This window comes from Podarcis raffonei, chromosome 9 (assembly GCF_027172205.1).
Source record: "Podarcis raffonei isolate rPodRaf1 chromosome 9, rPodRaf1.pri, whole genome shotgun sequence".
NCBI classification, from domain to species: domain Eukaryota; kingdom Metazoa; phylum Chordata; class Lepidosauria; order Squamata; family Lacertidae; genus Podarcis; species Podarcis raffonei.
Genome location: NC_070610.1, coordinates 22,883,539 through 22,911,075, shown reverse-complemented (window position 1 = coordinate 22,911,075; position 27,537 = coordinate 22,883,539). Strand labels below are relative to the sequence as shown.

The window sequence follows — 27,537 nt, the reverse complement described above, 5'->3', positions numbered from 1 at the left end:
CCTGTGTGCGCATTTCTGTGTTAAAGAGTGTGTGTAAATAGATATCCGATGGACTCCAGCGAAGGACTTGCCCACTGCTGGGTCTGGCTTGCCCTGTGGCATGGGACCCCCTGATCACCTGCTGTCATATATCGGCCTTGAAAGCAATGTGGCTGTCTGTCCCTGTCTTTCAAGAAAAAGCAGAAACCTGATGTCTCCCCATGTTTTGGAACCCACTGGGTAGCTAAAAATCGTATTGGCTCTCATGTATTTTGAGGGTGTTTAAAAAAACAAAAACAAAACCCTACTTAAGTGTGGTGTGGGGGATTCCCTGGTCCTGAATGGGGTAACTGTGCCCCTGAAGGACCAGGTGCGCAGCCTGGGAGTCATTTTGGACTCACAGCTGTCCATGGAGGCGCAGGTTAATTCTGTGTCCAGGGCGGCTGTCTACCAGCTCCACCTGGTACGCAGGCTGAGACCCTACCTGCCCACAGACTGTCTCACCAGAGTGGTGCATGCTCTAGTTATCTCTCGCTTGGACTACTGCAATGCGCTCTACGTGGGGCTACCTTTGAAGGTCACCCGGAAGCTGCAATTAATCCAGAATTAGAATTAATCCAGAATTAATCCACCAGCTAGACTGGTGACTGGGAGTGGCCGCCGGGACCACATAACACCAGTCCTGAGAGAGTACATTTCCAAGCACAATTCAAAGTGTTGGTGCTGACCTTTTAAAGCCCTAAATGGCCTTGGTCCAGTATACCTGAAGGAGCGTTTCCACCCCCATCATTCAGCCCAGACACTGAGATCCAGTGCTGAGGGCCTTCTAGCAGTTCCCTCATTGCGAGAAGTGAGGTTACAGGGAACCAGGCAGAGGGCCTTCTCGGTAGTGGCGCCTGCCCTGTGGAACGCTCTCCCTTCAGATGTGAAGGAAATAAGCAGCTATCCTATCTTTAAAAGACATCTGAAGGCAGCCCTGTTTAGGGAAGTTTTTAATATTTAATGCTGTATTGTTTTAACACTTGATTGGGAGCCACCCAGAGTGGCTAAGGAAACTCAGCCAGATGGGCGGGGTATAATAAATTATAATTATTATTATTATACAAAAGCTAACACAACCTAAATAGAAAACCTCAAAGACTGTAGTCCATCATTGAAACACAATACTTTAGAACTTGTCATTTGCCACAAATCGCTTTCCAGTATTGGCAGTTGCCAAAGAGAGGAGCACATGGACAAAACTCACCTTCCATGTGACAAGCCCAAACTACCAGCTGTTTTCACCAGACCTGGAACCTGAACGTATGCAGCGATACGTCACAATGTTAAGTTGGAAACATTGAAAAGGTGTCCGATTTGGGCTTCGGAAGACATTCTAAACTACTTTAGAAGTTAGGGACTTTTAAAACTAAAAAGGAAAAAAAATAACATACGGATGACTGGGATCTGGCGTCCTCACCGACTGACTGATTCCCAATGCTAGTAAAGCCTGGATATGAAAAGAAAGCAGAATTGAACAATTTTGAAATCATCAAAAGCTTTTGAAGATATTAAACAGAGAATGCCACTCTATACACCGAAAGGGCAAATATGACCGTGATGATCGGGCACCAAGATGTCAAGAAATTCAGTCAAGAGTGGAAAACGTTTATAGAATATCTTAAAGACCACTGTATATAATTAAATACATTAGCAGGACTGTTGTGACACTTATAATGTAATATGAGTAAAGGTAAAAAAGGAGATTATTATTAATAATAATGAAAAATTTGAAACCGGGGGGGGGGGGGGAGTCCAAGGGATCTGAGTAATCCCAGAAATGTAGAAATTGAAAAGGATGTGAATGTATAAGAACATTGTCTTTAAAAAATGAAAAATAAAATATTTTAAAAAGAGAGAGAGAAAATGCCACTCTAGTAATTCAGATTTACTGCAGACAAAAATAATACCAATTTTAATGTTTGGGGAAGAAATCAGGAAATTTTAGTTGAAACAGAACAGGTTTTGACCTGGCAAAAACCCACCAGGAAAATGCTCATAGGAAGTATTTCAGATCTTCATTGTGAATCATTGTGGGTTCAAGGCATCGAGGAACAACATTGGTGGCACACTACTTTGTCACTACGTAAAGAAGACATCCATCTCATTCAGAAGAGCAGGCACAGGTGGCCTGCACCACACGCTTGCCAGAGGCCCCACACAGCCCACCAGATGCTTCAACAAACCTCATTTCTACCTGCGCTCAAGGCAGAACGTCTCAGCAAAAGCAAAAAACTCAGCATGCATGTGCGACGCCATAGAAATGTCTCTCCACTACACATGCTCTTTCAAACAGCAATCCATCACACCAGCAATTGGGACGTGAAGGGGCTTTGCCCAAGAGTATTTTGCTCCCTGCAGCTTAGCAGACAGTGCCAGCACCAGTCACTGTTGGAAAACTGGGCGGCTCACTAGAATACGTCTGCTGATGCCAAATGAACTGGCCTTATAATTTTACAGCCTAAGGAGGCTATTCTTTTTTAATAGAAAGCACAATGTTTCAAACAAAAAATGTTAAGCCACCCTGGCGGGTGTGCTAATGTCTCAGTTCCAGTAAATGGCAGATTAGCTGCAAAAGAAAGTGTGCTTGAAATCCTGAAGGAAGCCGTTCGTAGCTCCGCAAAAAAGCTTCAACATCAGCCAGGCTGCTGCCAACCCAAACACCCCACTAATTCACGGGCCAAACCCATATAGAGAATTAAACCTAAACGTTGGGAAGACAAACTCGAATTCTCAATTGTTTGAAAGAATGACATTGCAGCCTTAAAGCTTTAGGTGTTGGGGTTGTTTTTCATTATTTAAAACTGTAGGGATGTTCTTATCTAAATTTGCAAGCCAACCCACCTTGACTAACATATTTGAAAAGGCAAGGCAGTGATTTGTGTTTTCCCTGCTATCTTCAGTTACCCTTTCCTATTCGTTCTAGCCCTATTTAGGGCATAAGTGAGTGACAGGAGGAGTCGTGTTCTTGGCCCCGCCCCCAGTGTCTCATCTTTTTCTTTCAGTAACCAAAATATATAGAAAAATTGTCCAGTAGCACCTTAGAGACCAACTAAGTTTGTTCTTGGTATAAGCTTTCGTGTGCAGCAACCACACGTTGAATGCAGTTGTGGGAGAGGAATGAAATGGTTTTAGAATAAAATAGTTGTTTTACTATGATTCATTGTAAACGCTCTGTTCTGCCATACACCTTGGAAGATATTTCTGTTTTGAAAAGTGGCCTGGACACAAAATAATAATAAATACTTGACAAAGCAAGCGTAGTCGCTGCGTATAGACCACCGTTCGTAGCAGGGAATACAAAATACTGCGAAACAGAGACAAAATGCAATGGACAGGCTCCAGCAACCCGTGGCCCGTTTGCACTTCCTGGCAAGTCTCCTGGCCACTTTATAAATACACATTTCCGCTTCACACTTCGCTGCGCTTATAGTGGGAAGCGCAGCCGGTGAACAAAAGGGTCAACATATAAGTCCGACACAGAAACGGCCAACGAAATAGAGAATACTCACTTGATTGCAAGTGTCTGCTAAAGAATGGATGGCTTCGGAGAACATGCTTGCAGAACCCGTGTAAACCCAAGCAAGGAGCTTAAAAAAGAAATTCAAGCCATTTCTGGGGATAGAGAGGGAGGGAGGAAATCCTTATTGATAAAGTAAGTGTTAACAGTTTTCTAAGCACCATACAAAGATTAAAATGCTACGATCGTTGCCTTTATCTTATGAGAAAGAAGGGAATGAATAAACAGTCCAAATTACCAGGCTGTCGGGGTTAGTTTGGGGTGGGGGGAGCCGATACAGGGAACAGTACATCAGAACTGGATGTAGAAGACTGGGAGCATGTTGCAAGCTCCCTCTCCCTTCCATGTTTTGCTTTCATCGTGGTGCAGCACTATGTCTGCATCAGCATTAACCACAAATGGTATTTACAAGATTTCCCCATCATCAAGCTTAGAATAGCTAGTTATGGGTCTGAGAGGGGTGGGGAGAGAGGGAGGGAGAGGGGGGCAATTGTTGGCAGACACCAATGCTAAACCCTGGAAAGATCCAATCTGTGTGGGAGAGGGAAGGATGAAGGGCACATCTACAGCACACATCCCTGATATCCAAGCGGAAAGTTACAGCCAGAATGGATCACGGCAACTTTGCAGTCATGAAGCAGAAATTGACTGGAGACCACAAATTTAAAAATGTACATCCAAGCTGGGCATGCCACTAGCAAATATGCTAACTGAGCTCTCCTTATAAAAGTGAAATTCTGCTTTCCAGGATATGACTGCACAACCCACAACTGAAACCAAAAAAAACCACCACCAATTAACCTTAATCTGCATGCCGGAACCTAGAAACATGTACGCCTAAAAATAAAATAAAAACTTACATGCAAATAGCAACCATGACAACTTTTCCTGGTCCACTCAGAAACATAGTTGACGTGCTGGAACGTGGCTAAATTAAACACAAGTACACCGTTTAAAATTCATTGATTGCATTATGGAAAACCATATATGCAGAATGCTAACTTCTACCTCTGTATAATAGCTAGTCCTACAAGATATAAACCAGGTTAAATAAGTTTTAAGCAAGTTTATGTGTGAGTTGCACTTAATTATGGCTATTCAATTAAGTCTCAATGCATCTACAACTGAATTTATTTTATATCCCAGCCATGCTTTATTTACAGATTTACTTTATTTTTAGATGAATCACAGAATCATAGAGCTGGAAGGGACCCAAGGGTCATCTAGTCCAACCCCCTGCAATACAGAAATCTCTTGCCCAACGAGGGGCTCAAACCCACAACCCTGAGATTAAGAGTCTCATGCTCATGAAGGAACGCAGCATTTTAGAAGTGACATTCCTTCCTGCAAAGAGAGAGAAAGGAGGAATGCTTTTTCTAAGGAGATGCCTGTCACCCCAGTTTTTGGGGAATACTTGTGTTTTGTAAAATAAACCTGGCGCCTAATCACAGCTCAAGGGCACATTGCAGTGAGGCAAAAGCACTCGAGAAGGGGGTGGAGCAAGATGGTGAGGGGCGTGGCCTGGCAAGATGGCCGGACAGAGGCCTGTAAGGGTCAATTTCAATCTGTTTGAGGTTCCCTACCCTCATCCTAAACCAACTTATCCCTGCTCACCAGGCTATTGTGTGTTTTTCTATACTCCTGCAAAACCACAAGATGCACAAAACTGCAGCTTATGCCTATAAAGGAACAGCAAAGATGGAAAACAGTATTCACCCACCTTAGTTTCTCCTAGGAAATCTTTGTATTCCTTCAACAACCTCTGGTTTCTAAACAAATCTGAAAAGATACATAATTATGAAGTGGGCACTGCGAGCGGAGAGAGAAGCAGAATACAGACCCTTTTTTTCTGACAAAATACACAAAACTTTGCAGCATCCCAAGGCATCTGCATCAGGGCAAGCCACACTCCTCAGCCCACTTCTTCCTCTGCAACCTGTATGGCCCCGATAATTTCTGCAGAGTTTTGCACTATGTTCTATAAACCCTGGCTTGTTATGTACAAAATAGGCACCATGGCTTTTTCGGTTAATTTGTTTTTGTGACTGTGTGGAACTCAGTTCAGCTACTGATTGATTGACTGTGTGACTGCGGAAATGGATAAAAGCCCCCGATCCAGACAATGACTATCATCAGTGCAGGTAAGAAAAAAAATTAATTAATTTTAATTTTATCATCTACAATACTGTCTTATTTGTTTTATAGTACAGTACATTGATTATCGCTTTCATTTTGTGGATCAATGGTCTCGACAGATAATAAAATTCATGTTAAATTGCTGTTTTAGGGGTTGTTTTTAAAAGTCTGGAACGGATTAATCCGTTTTGCATTACTTTCTATGGGAAAATGCGCCTTGGCTTTGGAACGCTTTGGATTTGGAATGGACTTCTGGAACGAATTAAGTTTGAGAACCAAGGTACCACTGTACATGAGGTACGGCATGGAGACTGGCTGCTGGGCTCTGTCAAATGTACACTTGGGGGGGGGGATGCATTGCAAAACTTTCCACAAATACTTCACAGCCACACTGAAACCTGAGCTGAAAATAGAAATGTTCAAGACTTTGTCCACCCCCATTATTCGTGATGAGAACACACAACTAACTTCAAGCCCAGAGGTGACATTACAGAATGTGCATTGATCAAATATACTGTACAGGAGTCAGAACTCTTACACTCTTTTTTTTTTTTGTAACATTCCACACTTACTCTCTCTGTATTCTATTTCTGCTTCTTTACGCCTTTTTCTTTCACGTGCAAGAGCTTCCGGGCTCCCCCAAACTTCTAAAGACCTGTACCAGGAGGAAGGAGAGAAGGAAGAGAGAAAGTGATAGGAAGTGAAGAAAAAACTTCATTTAACTTGCATGACGATGATGATAATAATAATATGTTGTTCTTATATTTATACCCCGCCCATCTGGCTGGGTTTTCCCCAGTCCCTCTGGGTGGGTTCCAGCAGATATAAAAGATCCTTTATGAAATAATACACTTTGTTTTCTATTGCTTTTGACCCCAACCTGTAGTTTGGAACTGCAACTATCATCAGCTCCAGCCAGTAAACCAGACCAAACCATCTGCCCCAAGTCAGGGAAGCCAGCTTTTGACTATGGAAAAAAAACGAAACAGCAAAGAATTTGCATTTTCTGCCTCTTGCAATTCTAAACACAGGTCGGTGTGGAAGTATGACACCACCCCAAGCTGAACTGAAGAGAGAGGCTTTGCTGATTCTGAAAGTTCTTGGTGAACTTAATTTTCTCACAGTAATATAGCATGAGGTCTTACTCATCTAAGCCCAGGTACCCCTAGCAACACAGGGAATGGCAAAGGCACTACCACCAACTGTAATATATATCTATATGGGAAAGTGTTAGAAGTTAAATACAGTCGTACCGTGGAAGTTAAACGGAATCCGTTCTGGAAGCCCATTCGACTTCCAAAACGTTCAGAAACCAAAGCGCGGCTTCCTGCAGCCAATCGGAAGCCCCGTCGGACGTTCAGGTTCCAAAAGAACGTTCGCAAACCGGAACACTCACTTCCGGGTTTGCGGCGTTCGGGAGCCAAAACATCCAAGTACTAAGGCGCTTGGGATCCAAGGTACAACTGTATATATTTTGGATAGCCAAACCCAGGAAATGTTGTCAGACTCGCCCTTACTTTGCCTCCACGTCCGTCCTCAAAAACACAGTGAAAGCCTCTGTGTCATCATGGGGGCTTCGCCGCCTGATTTTCCTGAGCTGATCTAGGTCACTGTTGGGAAAACAGAAACAGTTTTGTGGAGAGGAAGGCAGTATTACCACCAGGCATTAATCTACTTACTGAAAAAGTAAAGCGATCGTCACAATATGCGATTTCTGGCTCACTAACAGCAGGTGGCAATTTTTCAACCTCCCCACGTTCCAACGTGCGGCTTGCTCTCGTATTAAAAGTCAGAAAGAGATACAGACCAATTCTTTTCATTCCCCGTACCAACCTGCCAGCTGCCTGCGATCTGGCGAAGAGGCTCTTCTCTGCTTTGGCAGAGGCTCAGTTGACAGGGAAGAGAGAAAAGGCGTTCTCTGTAGCCACATGGCCAGTGGTCAGGGATGATGTGGGCTGTATTCCAGCAAAATCTGGAGGGCTACAGATTCCACAGCCCTGCTATCGAGTAGTGCTGTTCACATGTTGCTCACATTCAGGGCACAGCCCTATCCAAGAGAGGCAATGCGGTGTAGTAGATAGTGTTGGACCCTGAGAGATCAGGGTTCGAATCCGCACTAAATCATGACACTCCCTGGGTTATCTGAGGACAGCCTTACCTGTCTCACAGGTTGTGAAAATAAAATGGAGGTGGTGGAAGAGCCATGTTGAGCTCAGGGGAGGGAAGCTGGGACATAAATGTAATTTTTGAAAATATGGCGGTGGAGCAGGGCCACACTTTTCCTCCCTGCCACGAAGTCTTTTTTTCTGCAACAAGTGACATTCAAATGTGAGCACCTACTCTTGTGTAGGGGCTCAATGCAATGAGTCACTGTGCCACCAGGTATCCCGGAAACCATGCACACCACAGAAATACAGACACGGAGCGCTAAACCATGGTTTGCTCAAACCGTGGTGAATTCTTCATTATAGTTAGCACAAGCCATTGTCTGGCATGATAGCTGAACTGAGCCTCTCTCCTAGAACATCTACATAATATGGAACTGCGCTCACAGTACCCATTAACCGTGAAGTCCCTAGGTGGTGCCAACTTTATTATGAAGCTGACCACTCTCAACCCCGGTGAAAAGTATGTGATAACCAAGAGAACAGAGCTGTCCCCCAAACCCAAAATGTTACCCATGATCCTCCTCAAATTCCACTAGCTACTTCATATCCCACCGGTTAGCTTTAACACACTGCAGCAGTTCTTACAGAATTTCAGTCTAATTTTTAAAGAAAGAAATGATCATACCTGGACTTAAGGCAGAACTCATTTATTGCTCTGACACCAGTGATGAAGTTATTCTTCATGTATTTTGGTCCATATTCTCTCTTTTTAAGTACAGCTTTCACTTTAAGAGGGAGGAAAAAGGTGAGACTCAGTTACGAGCGCCACCAAAGGACCTCTCTACCGCGGAGAAGCCAGTATGCATGAAAATATACAGGCGTTCACCTATTCGTCTCACTTCAATTGAAATCTGGTAACGGACACCGAACATGACAAAATCATTGTAGAAACAAAGCAAGAGGTAAGCTCAAGAAGTGAATGGCAAGCTGGATACATACACATAGTAACTGGAGATGTGGGAATTATAGATAATTACCCATTAAAGCAGCAGCTTATAGTGCAAACATTAAATCGTTTATAAAACAGACTTATTTGAGAATATTTCACTCTATGAATGCACTACATGATCTGATCACGCAGAGTAAAACCATGGGAGGTATTCCATGCTAGGCTAATGGACATGATTAACTTAGGTTTACTAATTTCAATGGGCCTACTCTGTTTAGAAAGGAAGTATTTTGAAACAAGGAGGTCCCCACAGCAATGTCTCAAGGGCACTGCTCTTCCTCACTGCCCAATGGTCTTGCAGCTCTGGCTTCTCCCGCCTCCATCGCCTGCTCAGCCAATCACACTGTTCTCAGAGTAATAGTTAGTTGACTACAACCCAATGACTCTAGATGCTGGCATGAGAGCGGTTGATCCAAACAGGTGTCTGTCTTCAGCAACTGCTCCATGGAGGCTACAGAAACCTCTACACACACACACACACACACACACAGAGTGCAAAGCTATGTCATAATAATTACCTTTCACTTGAATCGGAGTTTGCGGCAAAGGTGGCGTTGGACTGCTAGCTGTTAAAAAACAACAATTAATTATTAGTCGGAGTTAATCCTACTGCTTTCCAAGACAAAGACAAAAAGCCATGGGGGGGGGGAGTGTACAATTTGAAATTGACACTGTTGCTTAAAGGGGAAAAAATAATACATGTGTTAGCTCACTGCTTAAATTTGGCCTTTTGCAACATTTGATATTTTTTTAAAATAATTTTTATTGAATGATTTTATGTTACAAAAAACAATACAACCATACTACCACTAAATATAGTTAAGAAATAAAAATTACATAAATCAATATTTAGTTTGTTATTTGTTATTTGCCGTCTCATTTCCTCCCAAACGTTTCATACAAAAACACACATATGTGCAGACACCCACACACCTGCACACAAAATGATAATAATGAAAGTAAATATTTTTCCCCTTTTATCTTCCAAAATCTTTTCTTTATGGTGGAGACGGCTCAACTGACAGGGAAACTCAAAGCAAAAATTTGCGGAAAAATGGGATGGTTATAGAAGATATGTTCAAAAATACAATAATAGTTTTGACTCCGCACTAGCATTCGAGTGATAAAGGAACTGAAAGGAGGTGGATAACAATTAAGGATTTATTTTTTCAGAATGTATTGGAAAATTTATATAGAATGGTTTGTTGTTTTGTGTACATTCAATTGCAAGATAAAATATACGCAAAGGGACTCGACAGGAAGTCAAAGTTGTTGTTGCTTTTGCAACATTTGAAATAATTGAAAGCAGACACCTAACTTCTGGTTTTCAAAAAGTGTTATAATAATAATAATAATAATAATAATAATAATAATAATAAAATAATAATAATAATAATAATAATAATATAATAATGATAATAATAATAATAATAATAATAATAATAATAATAATAATAATATAATTTATTATTTATACCCCGCCCATCTGGCTGGGCTTCCCCAGCCACTCTGGGAGGCTTCCAAAAAAATACTGTAATACATCAAACATTAAAAGCTTCCGTCTTCTAAAAGTCTGGTAGTTGTTTATCTCTTTGACATCTGGTGGGAGGGCATTCCACAGAGCGGGTGCCACTACCGAGAAGGCCCTCTGCCTGGTTCCCTGTAACTTGGCTTCTCGCAGTGAGGGAACCGCTAGAAAGCCCTTGGCGCTGGACCTCAGTGTAGAACGATGGGGGTGGAGACGCTCCTTCAGATATACTGGACCGAGGCCATTTAGGGCTTTAAAGGTCAGCACCAACACTTTGAATTGTGCTCGGAAACGTACTGGGAGCCAATGTAGGTCTTTCAAGACCAGTGTTATATGGTGTTATAAATCCAAGCACATTTAAGCTAAAGATTTTATTTAGAAGGATTTACATCCTGCCTTCCCTACAAGGCATTCAAAGTAGTTTGCATGGTTTCTGCCACCTCCATTTAATCTCACAACAGCCCTGTGAGGTGGGTGAGGCTGAGAGATAGCCATAGGTGTTCCCCACTAGGAACAGAATCTGCCATGCCTGCAGATGGTCCCGTGCACATCTCTGTCTTAATTAAGTATATCAACGGAATTAAGTTCTTATGACTTCAATAACAACAGCCAATATACTGCAGCTTTATTCTCTGGCGTTTGGATGCTTGCCAGACTTCCGCTACCAGTAAAAGAGAAGCTAATTTTACTGAAACTGAAGACATTAGGATTAGCCTTCCAAACCTGACAACGCTACAAAGGGAGCTGTGTTTTATTAAGAGAAGGCTTGGCAAGTGGCTTGAATTATTCAAAAGTTAAGTATTATTAAAGCACTCTTGGTCTATGCAACTTTTTTTAAAAAAAGAATCAAACAATTAGTTCCTCCTGCCTTAATTTACAAAAAAAGGGGAGGCAGGGATAAAGTAAATTGCTTCCTTAAGAGAAGGAAACTCTGGATAATGGCTTTCCATTTATAATGTATACAGAGAAGGCCTAGTGAATACACAGCAGCAACTTCTTTTTTGATACACTTAAAAACAGACTCCAGCAAAAGCTGTTTCAAAGTTACGCCTGTCTGCCCCCTTCCTCCTTATCTTCAGAGCCCTGGGCTGGCAGGCTGTGTTTATACTGATATACCTTGGCAAGGTCACAGTTTCTCCAAGGTTTGCCGAAAGTCGCTGCCTGTAGCAATGATTCCTCCTTTCCTTTCCCCTCCCATCGCCCATTGTAAAATGGACACACAGTGACATTATTTAATAAAAAGGTTAAGCCATAAACTTTGATCAGGGGAAAATAATCACATCTCAAATGTCAAGATTTACTACTGGAGATTCAGGCAGCGTTATGTGCCCTTTAAAATATATATCTACTGGGTAACAGTGGCCAGGAGGCCTGACGAAAACACGGTGCTTGGAATTAAGCAGAAACTGACCTATTCCCTGTTCTGTGGGTCAAGATGATACTGTTTAAAGCCTTGAGCAAATTATTCTGTAGAATATGGATATATCATGGCTAGGAGGACAAGCCATAGTTCAGTGGTGGTATTATTAAATTTATGAATCACGCTTCCTACAAATGACTTCACAATACAATAGAGACATACAGTGGTAACTCAGGTTAAGTACTTAATTCATTCCAGAGGTCCGTACTTAACCTGAAACTGTTCTTAACCTGAAGCACCACTTTAGCTAATGGGGCCTCCTGCTGCCGCCGCGCCGCTGGAGCACGATTTCTGTTCTCATCCTGAAGCAAAGTTCTTAACCCGAGGTACTATTTCTGGGTTAGCGGAGTCTGTAACCTGAAGCGTATGTAACCTGAAGCGTATGTAACCCGATGTACTACTGTATATAAAATAAATGCATATATAAAAGCAATTTCAACGACAAACCCGCTGACATGCCGTGGGCCACCTGAATGAAGCTTGTGGCCGACAGGTCAGAGTTTGGGGAGCTCTGCTCTTCCTTGAAGTTACACACTGAAGGGGAAAGTTGGGAAACATGGGGAAGTTGGGGTTCATGCCCAAGACTCCTGATCTTTTCCTCTCCTTGAGGAATTCTGAAAAGCTTTAGAGCAGGGATGGGGGAACTGGTGCCAGAGAGAGGCTGCTGGACTCCCATCAGCCCACAGTTGGCATGGGAACTGGGGCTGATGAGAACTGGGAGTCCAACAGCTGGAGCTGGGCGATATATTGGCAAATTGCCCAAAACTGGTATGGGGTTCGGATCGTGATACCAGTTTCGGACAATGCATCACACTAGATCAAATTGCCTGCAGATGGCAAAGGTGCAGGAAGGCAGGCAGGCAGAGCCTGAGAAGGTTCTGAGTGAGGACCTTCTTGGGCTCCGTCTGCTTGCCTGCCTGCACCTTTGAGGAAGCCCCCTGCCCCCCCCAGCTCATGCAAGCCGGAGAGATATGGGGGCCTGCTCAGCTGAGGGGCAGGAGGCGTCCCACCCTCCAGCCAAGCTGTTTAACAAAGCCCCAATGCCTCTGCGGCTCATGTGAGCCAGAGAGGCATTGGAGCTTGGACTGAGCGATGTATCTGGGCTGCTGCTTCTTCCTCCAAGGGGGCGAGAAAAAAACAGCCAAGATACATTCTAGACATCATGCTAAATCAGCATATTGCGGTATTCATCTGACTTTTAGAAGACACCTAAAGGCAGCCCTATTTAGGGAAGTTTTTAATGTTTGATGTTTTATTGTGTTTTTACTATTCTGCTGGGAGCCGCTGGGGAAACCCAGCCAGATGGGCGGATATAATAATAATCATCATCAACATCATCGCTGATATAACACGATGTTGAAAACCAGATATTGCCCACCTCTACCAACTGTTAGAATTCCTGCTCCATGATTGCAGTCATGGGATTGTTGTCTTTCACATGACGGTATATGTGCTGACTCCACAGAGTGGGAAGTGACGGAGACAGGATGTTTGTGTTACTGTGTTCCGTGAAGTGGAACTATTGCCCTTTGTTCTTTTTTCTCTTTGCTGTCTGATGCTAGAGAGAGAGGGAGCCATGTTGCAGTGCTCTGTGTGTGTTTATATGTAAATTAAGTATATTAGCCAAAATGCTGAGTTGCTGAGGTCTGTCACGCATGTTGAGCAAACTCTGCGGATCCCTAAGTGTGCCGATGTCAGTTGGCATCGGTCGCTGTTATGTTTGGGCTGAAGAAAGCTCCTGAACAATCGTCCAGGAGGGAGGGAACATGCCAGTCAAGTGTAGGCTGAACTCTTGACACCAACAACATCGGGGGCCATAGGTTGTCAATTCCTGCTTCAGACCTGTCTTTTATTTACGCTTGTTTATTTCTCTTCTGTTTCTATGGCACTTTGAGTCATTTTTATGGGAAGCAACTAATAAATACTACTACAAATAGAACTGTGTGTTTCCGTGGATTGCATCTCAACTAGTCTTTTATTTGTGTTTGTGTCCATCGAGTGTACATAAAGAAGGGCCTCAGATGACAATCATAGGATCCAGGTCAGTTCATGCTGAAGAATCTTGGCACACAGCAGAGGATTCTGGGACATGTTCTAAAGCAGCCTTCTCCAACTTGGTATTCTCTAGGTCTTTTGGATTATAGCTGTCCTGGCTATGACGGAGGAGAAGGGTCTCCCAACAATTGTTGCTGGACCTTGGAAACAGAGTACAGCCAAGATGTTGCAGCCCAACCACTTCTGGGGACTCAAGCTTGAAGAACACTGCTCCAGAGGATGCGCCCAATTTATGTGGGAATTGGACAAGAGCTCCTTATGGAAGCCATTTCCTTAATCTGCTGCTTTACCTTCAGAAACAGCTGCCTTGCAAGAACTAATTTAAACCAGGGCCAGAAAAAAACCGAAACCAACAGGCTTTAATTCCAAGCAAGCACATTTAGAATCTGAACATTTAGAATAATGGGGGATTCTGGAACGCCCATTTCAAGCCAATCGACAACATAACAATACTTAAGCAGCAGCTTTAGAAGCTTTTGTTCTCACTTGGCAATCATCTTCACATCAAGCTGTGGTTCAGCAACAGACCGTGGCTTAAATGCCTCGTGGATTCATTTGAATTAATCGCATACATACAGCAGATGTGCGAGGTTATTACAAACTGTCTCTACAGTCATTAGCTTATTTTTATCTGGGTTTTTTAAGACACTCGGAAATATAACCAGAAATATTGCCAATGCATGCACAAATTAATTAGAGGTACACACAGAAGGGGAGGAAATGCTTTGGAACACTTTGGTAATTCAGACAGGACGTCAACTCACCCCAAACCTCTTTGGGAACAACCACTCTCCAAGATTTACTTCAGTAAGATGCAGTAAACAGGCTGCTTTGAAGCGAGATTCATCCCTCGCAAATTTACCCCCTGCCCACACCCCCAATTAAAATCTACAAACCATTAAAATACCGTATTTTTTGCTCTATAAGACTCACTTTTTCCCTCCTAAAAAATAAGGGGAAATGTGTGTGCGTCTTATGGAGCGAATGCAGGCTGCGCAGCTATCCCAGAAGCCAGAACAGCAAGAGGGATCGCTGCTTTTGCTGCGCAGCAATCCCTCTTGCTGTTCTGGCTTCTGAGATTCAGAATATTTTTTTTCTTGTTTTCCTCCTCCAAAAACTAGGTGCGTCTTGTGGTCTGGTGCGTCTTATAGAGCAAAAAATACAGTAGCTCTAGTACACTATCCCGCAGGAGAATTAAAGGTTGAAACCAAAGCAAGCTCAGGGTTGAAAGCTGGCAACTCTGCTAATTTCTGTAAGAAGAAATGTTAAGCCAAGATGGTGCCTACCTGTTGCTGTTTTCTGCACACTGCCTTCAGCAGCTGAGGAGCTTGCATCTTGTGCCCCACTGTGGTCCTTCTGACCATCAGAGGTATAAACTCTTACTTGGCTTGAATGAACCGGCAGACGACTCCCTGGCAGCACAGGCAAGAGACTGCCAAATTTAAGGGGCACTTGCCACCCTGAAGGAAATGGGAAAGAAAACAGCTTGAGTACTTTGAGATGGCAACAACAACAGCAACAAAAAGCACCAAGGAAAAAGCACAGAGAACAGCCAGATAATGGTTTGCAAACTGTTCAGGACACATAACTCAAATATTCCGCTGAAAAACTAAAATATTCCTCAAGTAGATCCCTTAGACTGGTATTCAACTAGGTTTTAGAACATCCACTGAAATTACTGGACATGACTCAGTCAGGTCCACTATTTTCAATAGGCCTACTCAGCTGAACACCAACCATAGAACATAAATTTCCATACAACACAGATTACTTTATTATACTCTCACTAAGAGGCTACTTTGAGATTAGCTGCTGCCACAGTAAGCCCTGCTGGAAGGAATTATAGGTTTGTAAATAGCCACTTGACAAGTAAGATGTACCTGTAGACAAACAGGATCAGATGTTTTTAATTAGCTGAAATAAGGTTGGTCCTTTTATCTTCCAGGCCGCTGATGAGCCTCCAATGACTAGCATTGCTATGAGTTGCCCAGGCAGGCTAGTACAAATTGATGTGCACTCACTAATACTGTCTCTGGACTTCCTTGCAAGGCTGGGGTATTGTCCTGAACTTACGGGGAATATAGCAACATGAGGTTAATTGGGATGCTGGATTTGACTCAAAGCAGCTGGGCTGCCTACGCAAAATTTCAAGACTTCATGGCAAAACAGAGCAGTCAAGTGACCCTTCTATATATTGTTCTTGACAGAAATTTAGAACTTGAAATAAGAACACCGCCAGGACCCTAGCAAATGACTGCTAAAAGCCAGGCCTTTGGTTGATCCGAATGACATCCTATGCCTTTTTTAAAATGTGGCTCTTTTGGGGGGGGGTATTTGGTTGTTGCTTTTATTTTGATTATATATATTGTGGTTTTTATGTTGATCTTTTCTGTGAACTGCCCTGAGACCTCCAGGTCTAGGCTGGTATATAAATTCTAACAACAACAAGGAAGCTCATGAAGGACCAGAAAGCAATTATACACATGACACAGTGTAAGCCATAGGAATGTAGCCTGAAAATAGGGTAAAGGGAAACATTAGCAACTAGTATAAGTATTAGGCTCTTCAGAAATGCAATCTAACTGAGATGAAACAGAGAAAGCAGTATTATACCAAGTCAGAGCAGTGGTCCAACTAGCTCAATATCATCTAGACCAGCCTTTCTCAACCTGTGGGTCCCCAGATGTTGTTGAACTACAACTCCCATCACCCCTAGCTAGCAAGGCCAGAGCTCAGGGATGATGGGAGTTGTAGTCCAACAACATTTGGGGACCCACAGGTTGAGAACCGCTGACTAGGCTGACTGGCAATGGCTCTCCAAGGTTTCAGGCAGGGGTCTCTCTCAGCCCAACCTGGAGATGCTGGGGATTATTATTATTATTATTATTTATACCCCACCCACCGGGGACCTTCCGCATGCAAATCAGATGCTATAACTGGGCTATGGCCTTCCCCAAATATAACATTAAATTTTTAAACTCAGCTATATTTAGAGGGCACTGGGCCACAGGGTCTCAGAAATAGCAAGGCAAGGCCATTTACTCAGATGCACAGGGCAAAATGCAAGACACCTGAGGCACCCACATCCACATGCAAAAGCCCCTAATAGGGAGCACTGGCCAATGCGTCAGGCGGAACAGCTAGGGGGCTGCTCCCCAGCATCAGCTGCCCAGGGTGAATGCCAACAATGGGGACAGCCCTGTCTATGTGGGGATGCCACCTGCCCATACTTCTAACTTGGGATTATAAACTGCTGTCGAAACTCAACCTCAGGGATAAGTAGCTACCACCTCTAAACACACACACACATTTACCTATTTATTTATATTAGAATTTGTACTCTTTCCCCCTTCTGGTTCTTACATACCTATCATGGTAGCTAGCAATACTGTAATTATAAGCAACCATAATGCACAGTTATTGTTTGTTTTGTTTTTAAAGAAAAGCAAAAGTACTGGACAAAAATGTATGCATCCAATAAAACAAACACTATAGATGGAACACAGAGAAGGGCCTCTCTGTCAGACCGTATGGTACAGGCACGCTGGCATGCAAGTTTCCCAAGCCACTCAGGGCTTTGAAACATCATCGCCAATGCTTTTAATTGTGCCCCAAAACAAACAGGTAGAATAAACAGATTGCTTGTGTACTGTGTACTAAATATGAACCTGGCAAGTTACTATAGCTATTTATTCTTCTTTTATTTACATGAAAACCAATACAAAATATTTGTACCAAAGAAAAAGATATCAGGGTTCTAGCTTGCTAACAAGCCATGCTCACTGTTTGCTACCCTTTTACTCCCAAGGGCACATATGTAGCTGCAGTTACTCAATGAGGTTAAATAGGTCCGTACTGAGAGGGGCTTCCACATCAATTATAGGTTGCACTAGTGAATTTTGGGGCTTGACAGACCTGCTGAATCTGAACTCAAATTGAACCCGCTGGAAAAATGTTAAGTGACATGCCATGATGGGTGCAGAGCAATCTCAAGCAGCTGAGAGTAGGGTAACAACAGTGGATCAGACTAGCGAAACAGATGTAGGGAAACAGAAACACCAGGTTGCAACCTAATAGTAGAACTAGGGATGCGGGTGGCGCTGTGGGTTAAACCACAGAGCCTAGGACTTGCCGATCAGAAGGTCGGCGGTTCGAATCCCCGCAATGGGGTGAGCTCCCATTGCTTGGTCCCTGCTCCTGCCAACCTAGCAGTTCGAAAACACATCAAAGTGCAAGTAAATAAATAGGTACCGCTCTGGCGGGAAGGTAAACGGCGTTTCCGTGCACTGCTCTGGTTTGCCAGAAGCGGCTTAGTCATGCTGGCCACATGACCCGGAAGCTGTACGCCGGCTCCCTCGGCCAATAAAGCGAGATGAGTGCCGCAACCCCAGAGTCAGCCACAACTGGACCTGATGGTCAGGAGTCCCTTTACCTTTAATAGTAGAACTCTCCTGCCAACCTAGCAGTTCAAAAGCACGTCAAAGTGAAAGTAGATAAATAGGTACCGTTCCGGCGGGAAGGTAAACGGCGTTTCCGTGCGCTGCTCTGGTTTGCCAGAAGTGGCTTAGTCATGCTGGCCACATGACCCGGAAGCTGTACGCCGGGTCCCTCGGCCAATAAAGTGAGATATTTTACTCTGGCAACCCCAGAGTCGGCCACGACTGGACCTAATGGTCCGGGGTCCCTTTACCCCTTTAATAGTATAACAGCCTTACATACAAAAGTCAGCCCCCCACATTCCTTCACACTCTCGCATGCTCAAGAAAGAGGATCCAGGATGCAGCTGCAGGACTAGGCAGGCAGGAGCAGAATCCACCCACTATGGCTGGAGTGACCAAGAAGGGGGTGCAGGTTCAGCCCCCTACAATCATAGGAGGGTCTAATCTGCTGCAATGCAAGGGGTTCACCACTTCACTTCCCAATGTGAAAGTAAAAGGCTGCTATCCACTAGTGGAAAGCACTGCATATGGGGAGAAGCACCGTGTCACAGTCCTCTGTGCCTGCAGCCAGAACACTGGAGGGCCTGGTCCTTTGCTGACAGCGACCCCAAAAGTCCTCCCTCTGCCCACCCCACCTTGTGCACCTTGTTAGTGAGTGACAATGATGCTATATCCCCCTCACACAAAAAATACATTTAAACCACTTCATATAATTTAACCTCAGTAATCATCACAACGACTCTGCACTGCTCACAGCGTTAACAGATTCAGGACTGGCAGTGCTGATAACAACAATATGCCACCATCGCAGCCTGTTAAATGCTGAGGGCGGCCAACAAGCCCCAGGACCATAGCTGTCAACGTTTCCCTTTTTTTAAGGGAAATCCCCTTAAAATAGGATTCCTCGCAAGAAAAGGGGAAAGTTGACACCTATGCCCAGAACATGAGCAGCTGATGTAGGCTCTCTCTCTCTCCACACACACACGCACCAGCTTTTGGTGGATGAAGAGGACAGTTGTGCCCTGTTAGATAAGTTTCTAGTCCTCATGACTACAAGAAGATGCAGGGTCCACCAGGCTCGGGGAGCAGAGCAGGGGTGACCCAATGACAACTGGAATAGCTCATTCGGTAGAATCATAATCTCAGGGTTGTGGGTTCGAGTCCTATGTTGGGCAAAAATTCCTGCGCTGAAGGGGGTTGAGCTAGATGACCCTCGGGGTCCGTTCCAATTCTATGTGGCACCTCAAACAGACTTTTTAAAAGCTGTTATCGCGGCCCTAGAGCAGCAGCCTCTTCATCCCAGGGTCGTGGGTTCGAGTCCCGCGCTGGGCAAAAATTCCTGCGTTGAAGGGGGTTGGGCTAGATGACCCTCGGAGTCCCTCGCAACCCTTCGAGCCTACTCACCGCGGCAGCCTGCCCGGGCGAGCGCTCCCCCCGCCTGGCCTCGGCCCCTCCGCCGCAGCAGGTGGAGCTGGTAGAAGCAGCCCCAGCCCCTCCGCTGGGCGCCCAGGGCCGGCAGCATCCTCCGCGGGGTCCTCCTCCTCCTCCGGGCGCAGCGAGAGGCGCGAGGCGACAAGGAAAGAGCGGCCGCGCCGAGCTCCTCATTCACGCGCCCGGCCCCCGCCGGACACCGGCTCCGGAGCCGACTCCATCGGCCCAGGCTCTGAGCGGCAGGATCCGGATGCGGAACAGGGCCGCTCTGTAGTCTCGTCGCGCGCCTCTATGGTCCGTCCTCATCCGACGGGCACCAGGACGCATGCGCTACGGGATAAAGCGGAGAAGCGGAATGCGGGGGTCAAAAGATCCACCGCGCACGCGCAACCTCCACGTGGGGAAAAAAGAGGCAGTAAGAGGGAGGGAGTCCTTGCCTTGCGCTGCAGTTAACGTGGGAACGTGTTCGGGACGGTGTGGAACAGGGCAGCCCATTCTTCCTCCTCTATTGCAATTAGCTGTATGTTTTGAATAGATTTTGTTTGTGTGTCTATGTATTTCATAAAATTTACACGCCGCTTGATTGTGTAAAAAACAAGAGGCTTACGAAACATAAAGCAGTAAATCAAGAAGAAATTATAATCCTACTTTAGAACAGAAAAGTTAAAATACTAAAAGAGATTCAAATTACTTCTGCATATATTTTTTACATTATTGAGGTCTATTTCATAAAATTTATACACCACTTGATTGTGTAAAAAACAGGCTTACAAAACATAAAGCAGTAAATCAAGAAAACGTATAACCCTACTTTAGAACAGAAAAGTTAAAACACTAAAAGAGATTCAAATTACTTCTACATACATATTTTTTACATTATTGGGGTTTTTTAATTAATTATTGGGGTGTTTGAGGTGTTAGCAGAGGGGTAATACCTGTGGAGGGGGAGACATCATGTTCCTTCTGGGGTAATTTCTGCACCTTTGGTCCCCACCCTGCACTCTGCTCTCACCTGTGGCTCCTAGAAGCTGTCGGCATGCAACTGCAGCCGCCACCCCACCAGGAATGCCCTTGGCCAGCAAAAGTAGATGAGGGTAGCCTATGGGACTCAGACCCTCTGTAAGTTAGGGACTTCCCCTGCATGCGAAGACAGGTTCCGGCAGATTGAGCAGATAAGACCAGTGGTCTGCCAATGTATTGGAGGGAATAAGAGGCAGCTGGGGCTTGTCAACCTGAGAAGAAGGAAACCTCTGACCCTAAACATTTAGAAAAATGTTTTATTATGTTTTTACATATGTTGGAAGCTGCCCAGAGTGGCTGGGGCAACGCAGAAAGATGCGTGGGGTGTAAATAGTAAAATTATCATTATGGAATAGGATGTCCCTTTTTTCATTGGGACGCCTGCTTCTTGGGAGAAAAGCAATGACAAACCTAGACAGCATCTTAAAAAGCAGAGACATCACCTTGCCAACAAAGGTCCGTATAATTAAAGCTATGGTTTTCCCAGTAGTGATGTATGGAAGTGAGAGCTGGACCATAAAGAAGGCTGATCGCCGAAGAATTGATGCTTTTGAATTCTGGTGCTGGAGGAGACTCTTGAGAGTCCCATGGAGTGCAAGAAGATCAAATGTATCCATTCTTAAGGAAATCAGCCCTGAGTGCTCACTGGAAGGACAGATCCTGAAGCTGAGGCTCCAATACTTTGGGCACCTCATGAGAAGAGAAGACTCCCTGGAAAAGACCCTGATGTTGGGAAAGATGGAGGGCACAAGGAGAAGGGGACGACAGAGGACGAGATGGTTGGATAGTGTTCTCAAAGCTACCAGCATGAGTTTGACCAAACTGCGGGAGGCAGTGGAAGACAGGAGTGCCTGGCGTGCTCTGGTCCATGGGGTCACGAAGAGTCGGACACGACTAAACGACAACATTTTCATTGGAGAAATGTTGGAGGGTATGTAGGACACATGATACTGCTTTCACACTGTGGTTGTAAAGGGTAAGTATTTTAAGAGGAGGTATCAGCAGGTTTGATAATAATATTTTGTTTTATAATTTTTAAGGTATCAGCAGGTTTGGGGGAGCCCCAAGGTTTCCAGAAGCGCGCGCGCGCACACACACACACACACACATACACAAATATAAATGGAGAAAAATCCCTAAAGTGGGAGACCGGGCAAAACAACTCAATGAACATGCTCAATGGGAATGTAGTACTGACTGTCAAAGCAGGAGGAGTGTGGAAAACTAGGGGAATGGGATGGAATGGAGTAGCTGAAATCCTGAACAGCTGCAGGATTGTTCTGCTTCTACTTAAAATAACAATAATACCTGCAGCGCTATAAACCAGCCATTGTGATTCTGATAATTTCTTAACTAGCCTATTCAAAATATAATAGGGTCACTGTGGCATTTTGCAAAATGCCTTAATAAATTCAGACTGGGTGCACCTAAGTTGCTCCTTACAGAGTTTCACTTCCTGCTCCCCTCCATCAGAGCAGCCTGATCCTTGGGATACCAAATTCTTATTCAGAAACGGGCAGGTGGGAGAAAAGTGCTCATCCATGCCCTCCAAACTCGGCCGTTTTTCTCTTAGTTGGGATTATGGACGATAGTAGTTGTAAGAGACCTCAAGAGTCATGTAGTCCAACCACCTGCAATGCAGGAATCTCAACAGATGGTCCCCCATCCAATTGGAAACCATACTAGACCCTGCTTAGCTTTGCAAATGTGTTAGCAGTTTTATTTCTGCACCACTAGGGAGAAAAACAATTGAGGAGGCACAGTTGGGGGGCAAGGAGAGACAGAGGAATGCACAGGCAAATGAAAGGTTAAGCGCCTCTGTCCTTCCCACTCCTGATATATTTCACATAATTCACCATTCACTGAATAGCGATTCTCTGGCAACCCAGTTCTTATGCCATGGTCTGCCACCATTGGATCCAAGTGTGCCACACACCCTGCTCTGTGAAAATGCTTCGGGGCTGTTTCATAACTTAATTATTTCAAAGTGCTTTCCACGGACAGGTAATCCTCAATAATGTTACCGATTCGAAAGTCGAAGGAGAAAAATGGTCCTTTGCAATATGACTAGGGAAAGCGGAGTTACATGTGATAATGTACCACCAGAGGGCAGTGTTTGGGAGAAGAGAATGATTAAAATAAGTTTTCTCAAAACATGCAGCCCCTAGTCTAAATGAAGCGTTGCTTAGAATTGCAGGTGGGGTAGCCATTTAGGCATTGCCAAAAAAGGAGGAGATGCAACGTCAAAACAGTAGGGCAAAAGAAGGCACAGATTTGCAAGAAGGAGGAGGAGGAGGTGTGAGTATGGATGCAAATTTAGAAATAATCAGCTATGATTTAAATAGAAATACATTTCACTATAGTAGGGAAGATTGTGACCTAGACGGCAGACTGCGCTGTCCAGGTCTTTAAGACAAACATATTTCTCAGTCTCAGTCTCCATCTCGGTCTCTGTCTGACTTGGACTGGGCAGCCCTTCAAAAGAAAAGTCCTCTTACAGCACTCCAATTAGAGCATTGTCCGGGGCTGGGGAGAGACATATATCACCCCCACAAAAAAATACAGGTTTCTGAGAAGGCATTACCTAAAACAGGGGTGCCCAAACTTTTTTCAAAGAGGGCCAGATTTGATGAAGCGAACATTTTTTTTACAATTTTACTCCAAGACATGCACTGCCACGGGGGCCAAATTGGGCCCCCAAATTGAACTTTGGACATGCCTGACCTAAAACAAGCTTGTTCCTTGGCTCAATTGTCACCAGATGCAGGTGGCATTTCAGCAGAGGCTGACTTCCATCCAAGGTAGTTAATGGGAAATGCAGAGAAGGCTTGTTTGGAGGAGAATGTGCCAAAGCTCACTGAATTGTGTCCAGAATGTAGTAAGTAAGAAGGCATATCAGGATATGTGTATCAGTGTACATCAGTACACTTACATCAGCTGTGAAGTTAGTATTATGCCCTTATCCTGATTCACTGTCCTTTTACTTCCCACTTCTACAAGGCTGTTCCAAAAAACCATCACAATGATTCCCGCGTCTTGCATCATCCAAGCAGCAAAGGGAAGCCAAGCTCTAATAACAGATGCTCCTTTGCAATCTAAACTGGTGTGACTATGACTGCTTACAATTTGGGGGTGAGGAGCGTATGGGGGAACACAATTTGATTTTGACAACATCAATAAAACCAGAGATGTGACAACATAGGAGGGTGCAATTTAATTTGCGTTGAAATAAATATTAGGCATACAGAGCGTCGTGAATGAAAGAGGGTCACAATAAATTACGAGCGGAGACATTTTGCACAATCATTGCAGAAAGCCCTTGGTATTTCCAATTTCAGACCATCGAATTTATCATTTTTGCTGATTTAAGCAGAACTCCAAATAAATATGGATCTCAGCGCTTACTTTCACAGGTACTGGCATGGATAATTTACGGTTGTGATCCAATTTGTAAATCAGCAGGGGCCACTAAATTGCAGCATAAAAAAGAAAGCGCGAATGAGGTCCTTTTTCCTTTGTGTCAGCAGGCTGCGATGATTATGATTATTAGATTTCCTTGAAAGGGTTTCACATTTTCTCAAATATGCAGGAGAACTATTTCCCCTCTGAGGCTGGCATTAGCATTTTGTGCCTTAGTCCTCGAAGACAGGGAAAGTGATGAATTTTTCAATTGGTTTTTTGAAATGTATGCTCAGCCCCTGCCAGCCAGGGTACAGCAGCAATCTGCCACCTAAAAATGGTGCCGTTACCAAGGAAGGAGCAGGTCTTCTGCATGGAAATATATGGAATGTACTATGTGAACAGACCGGTATAACTTGATTCAGCTAAGGGCTGTGCACATCTATTCTTAGGTGGGCCCAATCTAACATATGACGCTGGGCAGGAAGCTAAAATCCTTCTAAAACAGATGCTTGAACTGGATACCAGTTCAATACCAGTGCAGCCCCTTTCCCTGCCCAATAGCTGACAAAGGACTTTTTTAGCACCCATCTGTTTCCTGCACCAGCTAAGGCCCCACATGTACAGGCCTAGATGATGCTCTGCACATGTTCTCTTGGATCTGGTCCGTAGTATAAACAGAGTCACCCATTTTGCCGTGCTGGCAGGTCAGTCCCCCATAACGAATACCAGAGTTATGAAAAACAGCCAACATGTTCGAGTTACTTGAGAAATTATGCAAATATACTTCATTTGCATATGTTTCAGAGGACCTCACATGTGTTGTTTGGGATGCAAATTTCTACTTTTAGCGGAGAGTATACACAGCTCTGGGCACAGGGTAAGAAGGAAGGTTTTTCATTCTCCAAAGGCCTTTGGCTAAGATTCAATTACCACAAAAAAACTTCTAGGAGCCCAGGGGAGGGGCTATAGAAGATCAGCTCTGCCCCTCAACTGCTGCCCCCCTGCTGCTCAGTACACCTCTTTGAAACTGGAGGGCACTTTTAGAAGCTGTTTGTAACAGACCTGCAAGACCCTTGGCTGGAACCTAAACAGATCTTTGCACCCCAACTTTTATATAGAAGGCTATAAAATTTAGAACACTAATGGAATTGAGTTAGCTGTAAATCCTGATGTTTAAAATCATATTCAGGAAACAGTTGTCTTGATTAAGTAATCGTTCTGGGAGGGGTATAATCCTGAGAGCTCTGAAAAACAGTCTTCCAAGAGATCCAAAGATAGATAGATAGATGATAGATAGATATGCCATACAAACTCTGACTTTGCAAGCGTGATCACTGAGCATTGTGGCTGAGGACTGGATGCAGCAGCCCATCGGCAAAGCTATGTTTATTGAGATTCATAAGAATGCAGATGTACATTCCTGAGTGACCAGTTATGTGTGTTTTGTTGCCTGCAGTTGCAGCTGGATTGGGGTGAGGACTCTGTTGTCTTTCTTTCCCTCTGATGGAATTATACTCCAAGCCTCGGGATTCAACATACAACTACAAATAACGTTAAAATAGGTTCAGACATTTCATTCCAGGCTACCACCACAACAGTCACTTTATTGCTGTAGAAATTTTTATAAAATCCTCAAAGCAAGAGAGCCTAGATGAAAAAACGCATGAAGCATTCCTGCACACTAGTGTGCGCCTTCCCTATAAGCAGATGTTTATGAGCCAAAAAACTAAAAGGAGTGCCATCAACCAGCCGTGCCAGCCATTTTTAAAGCTGCATTTGTCCATACCCGGAAGTTTAGCAAGCAATGCACAGGGTGGGCTATCGACAAGCTAACGAATGAGTTCAATCTAAATTACATTCACATTTAATCAAAAAGAAATAAGGTAGTTACAAGGAAACATAGTTTTAAAAACAGCGGCAACGTTCCAAATTATTTAAATGTATCATTCGGTTCATGCAGTTGTTAAGACACTAAATCATGAAGTGGCTTAGAAGAATCAATGAGTAAGTACAGTGCCTGGGCAAATTCCTCAATTCTAAAATGCAGGCACTCAATAGGGAAAAAATAACTTAATCTTCATAAATAGCAACAAGCTGACAGCCCAGTGCCCAAGTTCCCCATCAGATATCATAGAAGACTATGGCTGTAACGTACATACTTCCTGGCCCTTTTTAGGATGCCTAGATCTTACTATCCCTAGCTCAAGGAGGGCTGAACACATTCAAGAGTAAGCCTAGAACACTTAGTGGGGATTTATCTCAAGGAACCACCCAGACCGGGTTGCACATTTAGGACATGTGTTCGCTAAACCATCAGCTATCATTATGCAAAACCTCTCCCGAGTATTTCTCTGGAATAGGTTGTATTCTGAGTGGTCCAAGTAATATTACGTGATTCGGACCAAACAGCTCGGCTGGGAAATATCACACAACTAAATACTCCTGCATAGTTAGGAACTGGGAGTGTGGGGGCAGGAGAGCAATGAAAAACATAAATCTGCCTACACCAACCCCCAACCTCAAGTCCAGGAAGAATTTTAATAAACACCAAGGTGTTTGGTTAGACACAGATGCCTAAATTGATTGCCCTCCGCCCCCAAAACACACCCACACTCATATTTTTTCTGGGGGGTGACATAAAAAATGAAAACCAAAAAAAAAGTAGTCACAGCACTTAAATTTCTCTGCCCAGACTCTTGGTGGATATGCAAATAACCCTTCCCCAGTTACCATTTCAGAAGCAGAGAGGGGCTAACAGCCCTTTTCTCAGCAGATCTGCAAGGATCAACTGAAAAGCGATGGGCTATGTACCTGTGCATATACAAGTGTGTGCAGCTCCAGGTGGGTTGACTACAGGAATGTAACCCTCAGACCAAAATTTTTAAAAAGTTGGTCAGCTCTGCTTCAAGAAGAAGAAGGCAAGTTATGTACGTGTGAAGCAACTCAGTTTAAAATGCTCTTCAGTCCTCAGGACATTCAATAACCGGCTTATCATGGGAATCAAAACTATTAGGTTGCTGAATCTGTTAAGTGAACCAGTTTGTGCAGTTTTTTCCCTTCTTGGTATGCTGAAATAGCAAATGACCAGACTTCCAATTGCCTCTGCTTTGTAAGACAACAGCCCCACTTCTACTGAAATAAGGCTACAATTACTGGAAGAGTGCTTCTTCTCCAGGGAAGAAGTACTGCAATATTATTTTATTCCTGTGGTGGGAAACTTGCGACCCTCCAGGTCTTAGACTAGCAATCCCATCATCCCTGACCCCTGGCCATACTGACTGAGGAAGATGTGAGTTGGAGAGCAACATCATCTGGAGGGCCAGAGTTTCCACACCTCTGCTTTATAAAATAATTCCTCTAGTTTGAGCAGAATGGACAGGATGCTTCCCTGTGCAGGCGCAGCACCCACAGAGACAGAAGTCCTATGAGGTCGCAACAGAGCTGTGTTCCC

At 44.1% G+C, this 27,537-nt stretch overlaps 1 protein-coding gene across 1 annotated transcript in view; it reads right to left on the bottom strand.

Annotated features, from left to right (window-relative positions):
• SLC30A9 (solute carrier family 30 member 9) overlaps nucleotides 1-19,935 on the bottom strand; it is a 33,491-nt gene extending 13,556 nt beyond the window's left edge. The window contains exons 1-10 of the mRNA XM_053402834.1: nucleotides 19,638-19,935; nucleotides 15,081-15,254; nucleotides 9,310-9,357; nucleotides 8,468-8,567; nucleotides 7,192-7,284; nucleotides 6,247-6,329; nucleotides 5,259-5,317; nucleotides 4,399-4,466; nucleotides 3,531-3,633; nucleotides 1,413-1,468 (exon numbers count right to left, since the gene is read on the bottom strand). Of these exons, the coding sequence (XP_053258809.1) occupies nucleotides 1,413-1,468; nucleotides 3,531-3,633; nucleotides 4,399-4,466; nucleotides 5,259-5,317; nucleotides 6,247-6,329; nucleotides 7,192-7,284; nucleotides 8,468-8,567; nucleotides 9,310-9,357; nucleotides 15,081-15,254; nucleotides 19,638-19,755 (902 nt within the window). The 5' untranslated portion in view covers nucleotides 19,756-19,935. The remainder of the gene's footprint in view (nucleotides 1-1,412; nucleotides 1,469-3,530; nucleotides 3,634-4,398; nucleotides 4,467-5,258; nucleotides 5,318-6,246; nucleotides 6,330-7,191; nucleotides 7,285-8,467; nucleotides 8,568-9,309; nucleotides 9,358-15,080; nucleotides 15,255-19,637) is intronic.
• Nucleotides 19,936-27,537: the final 7,602 nt, after the last annotated feature.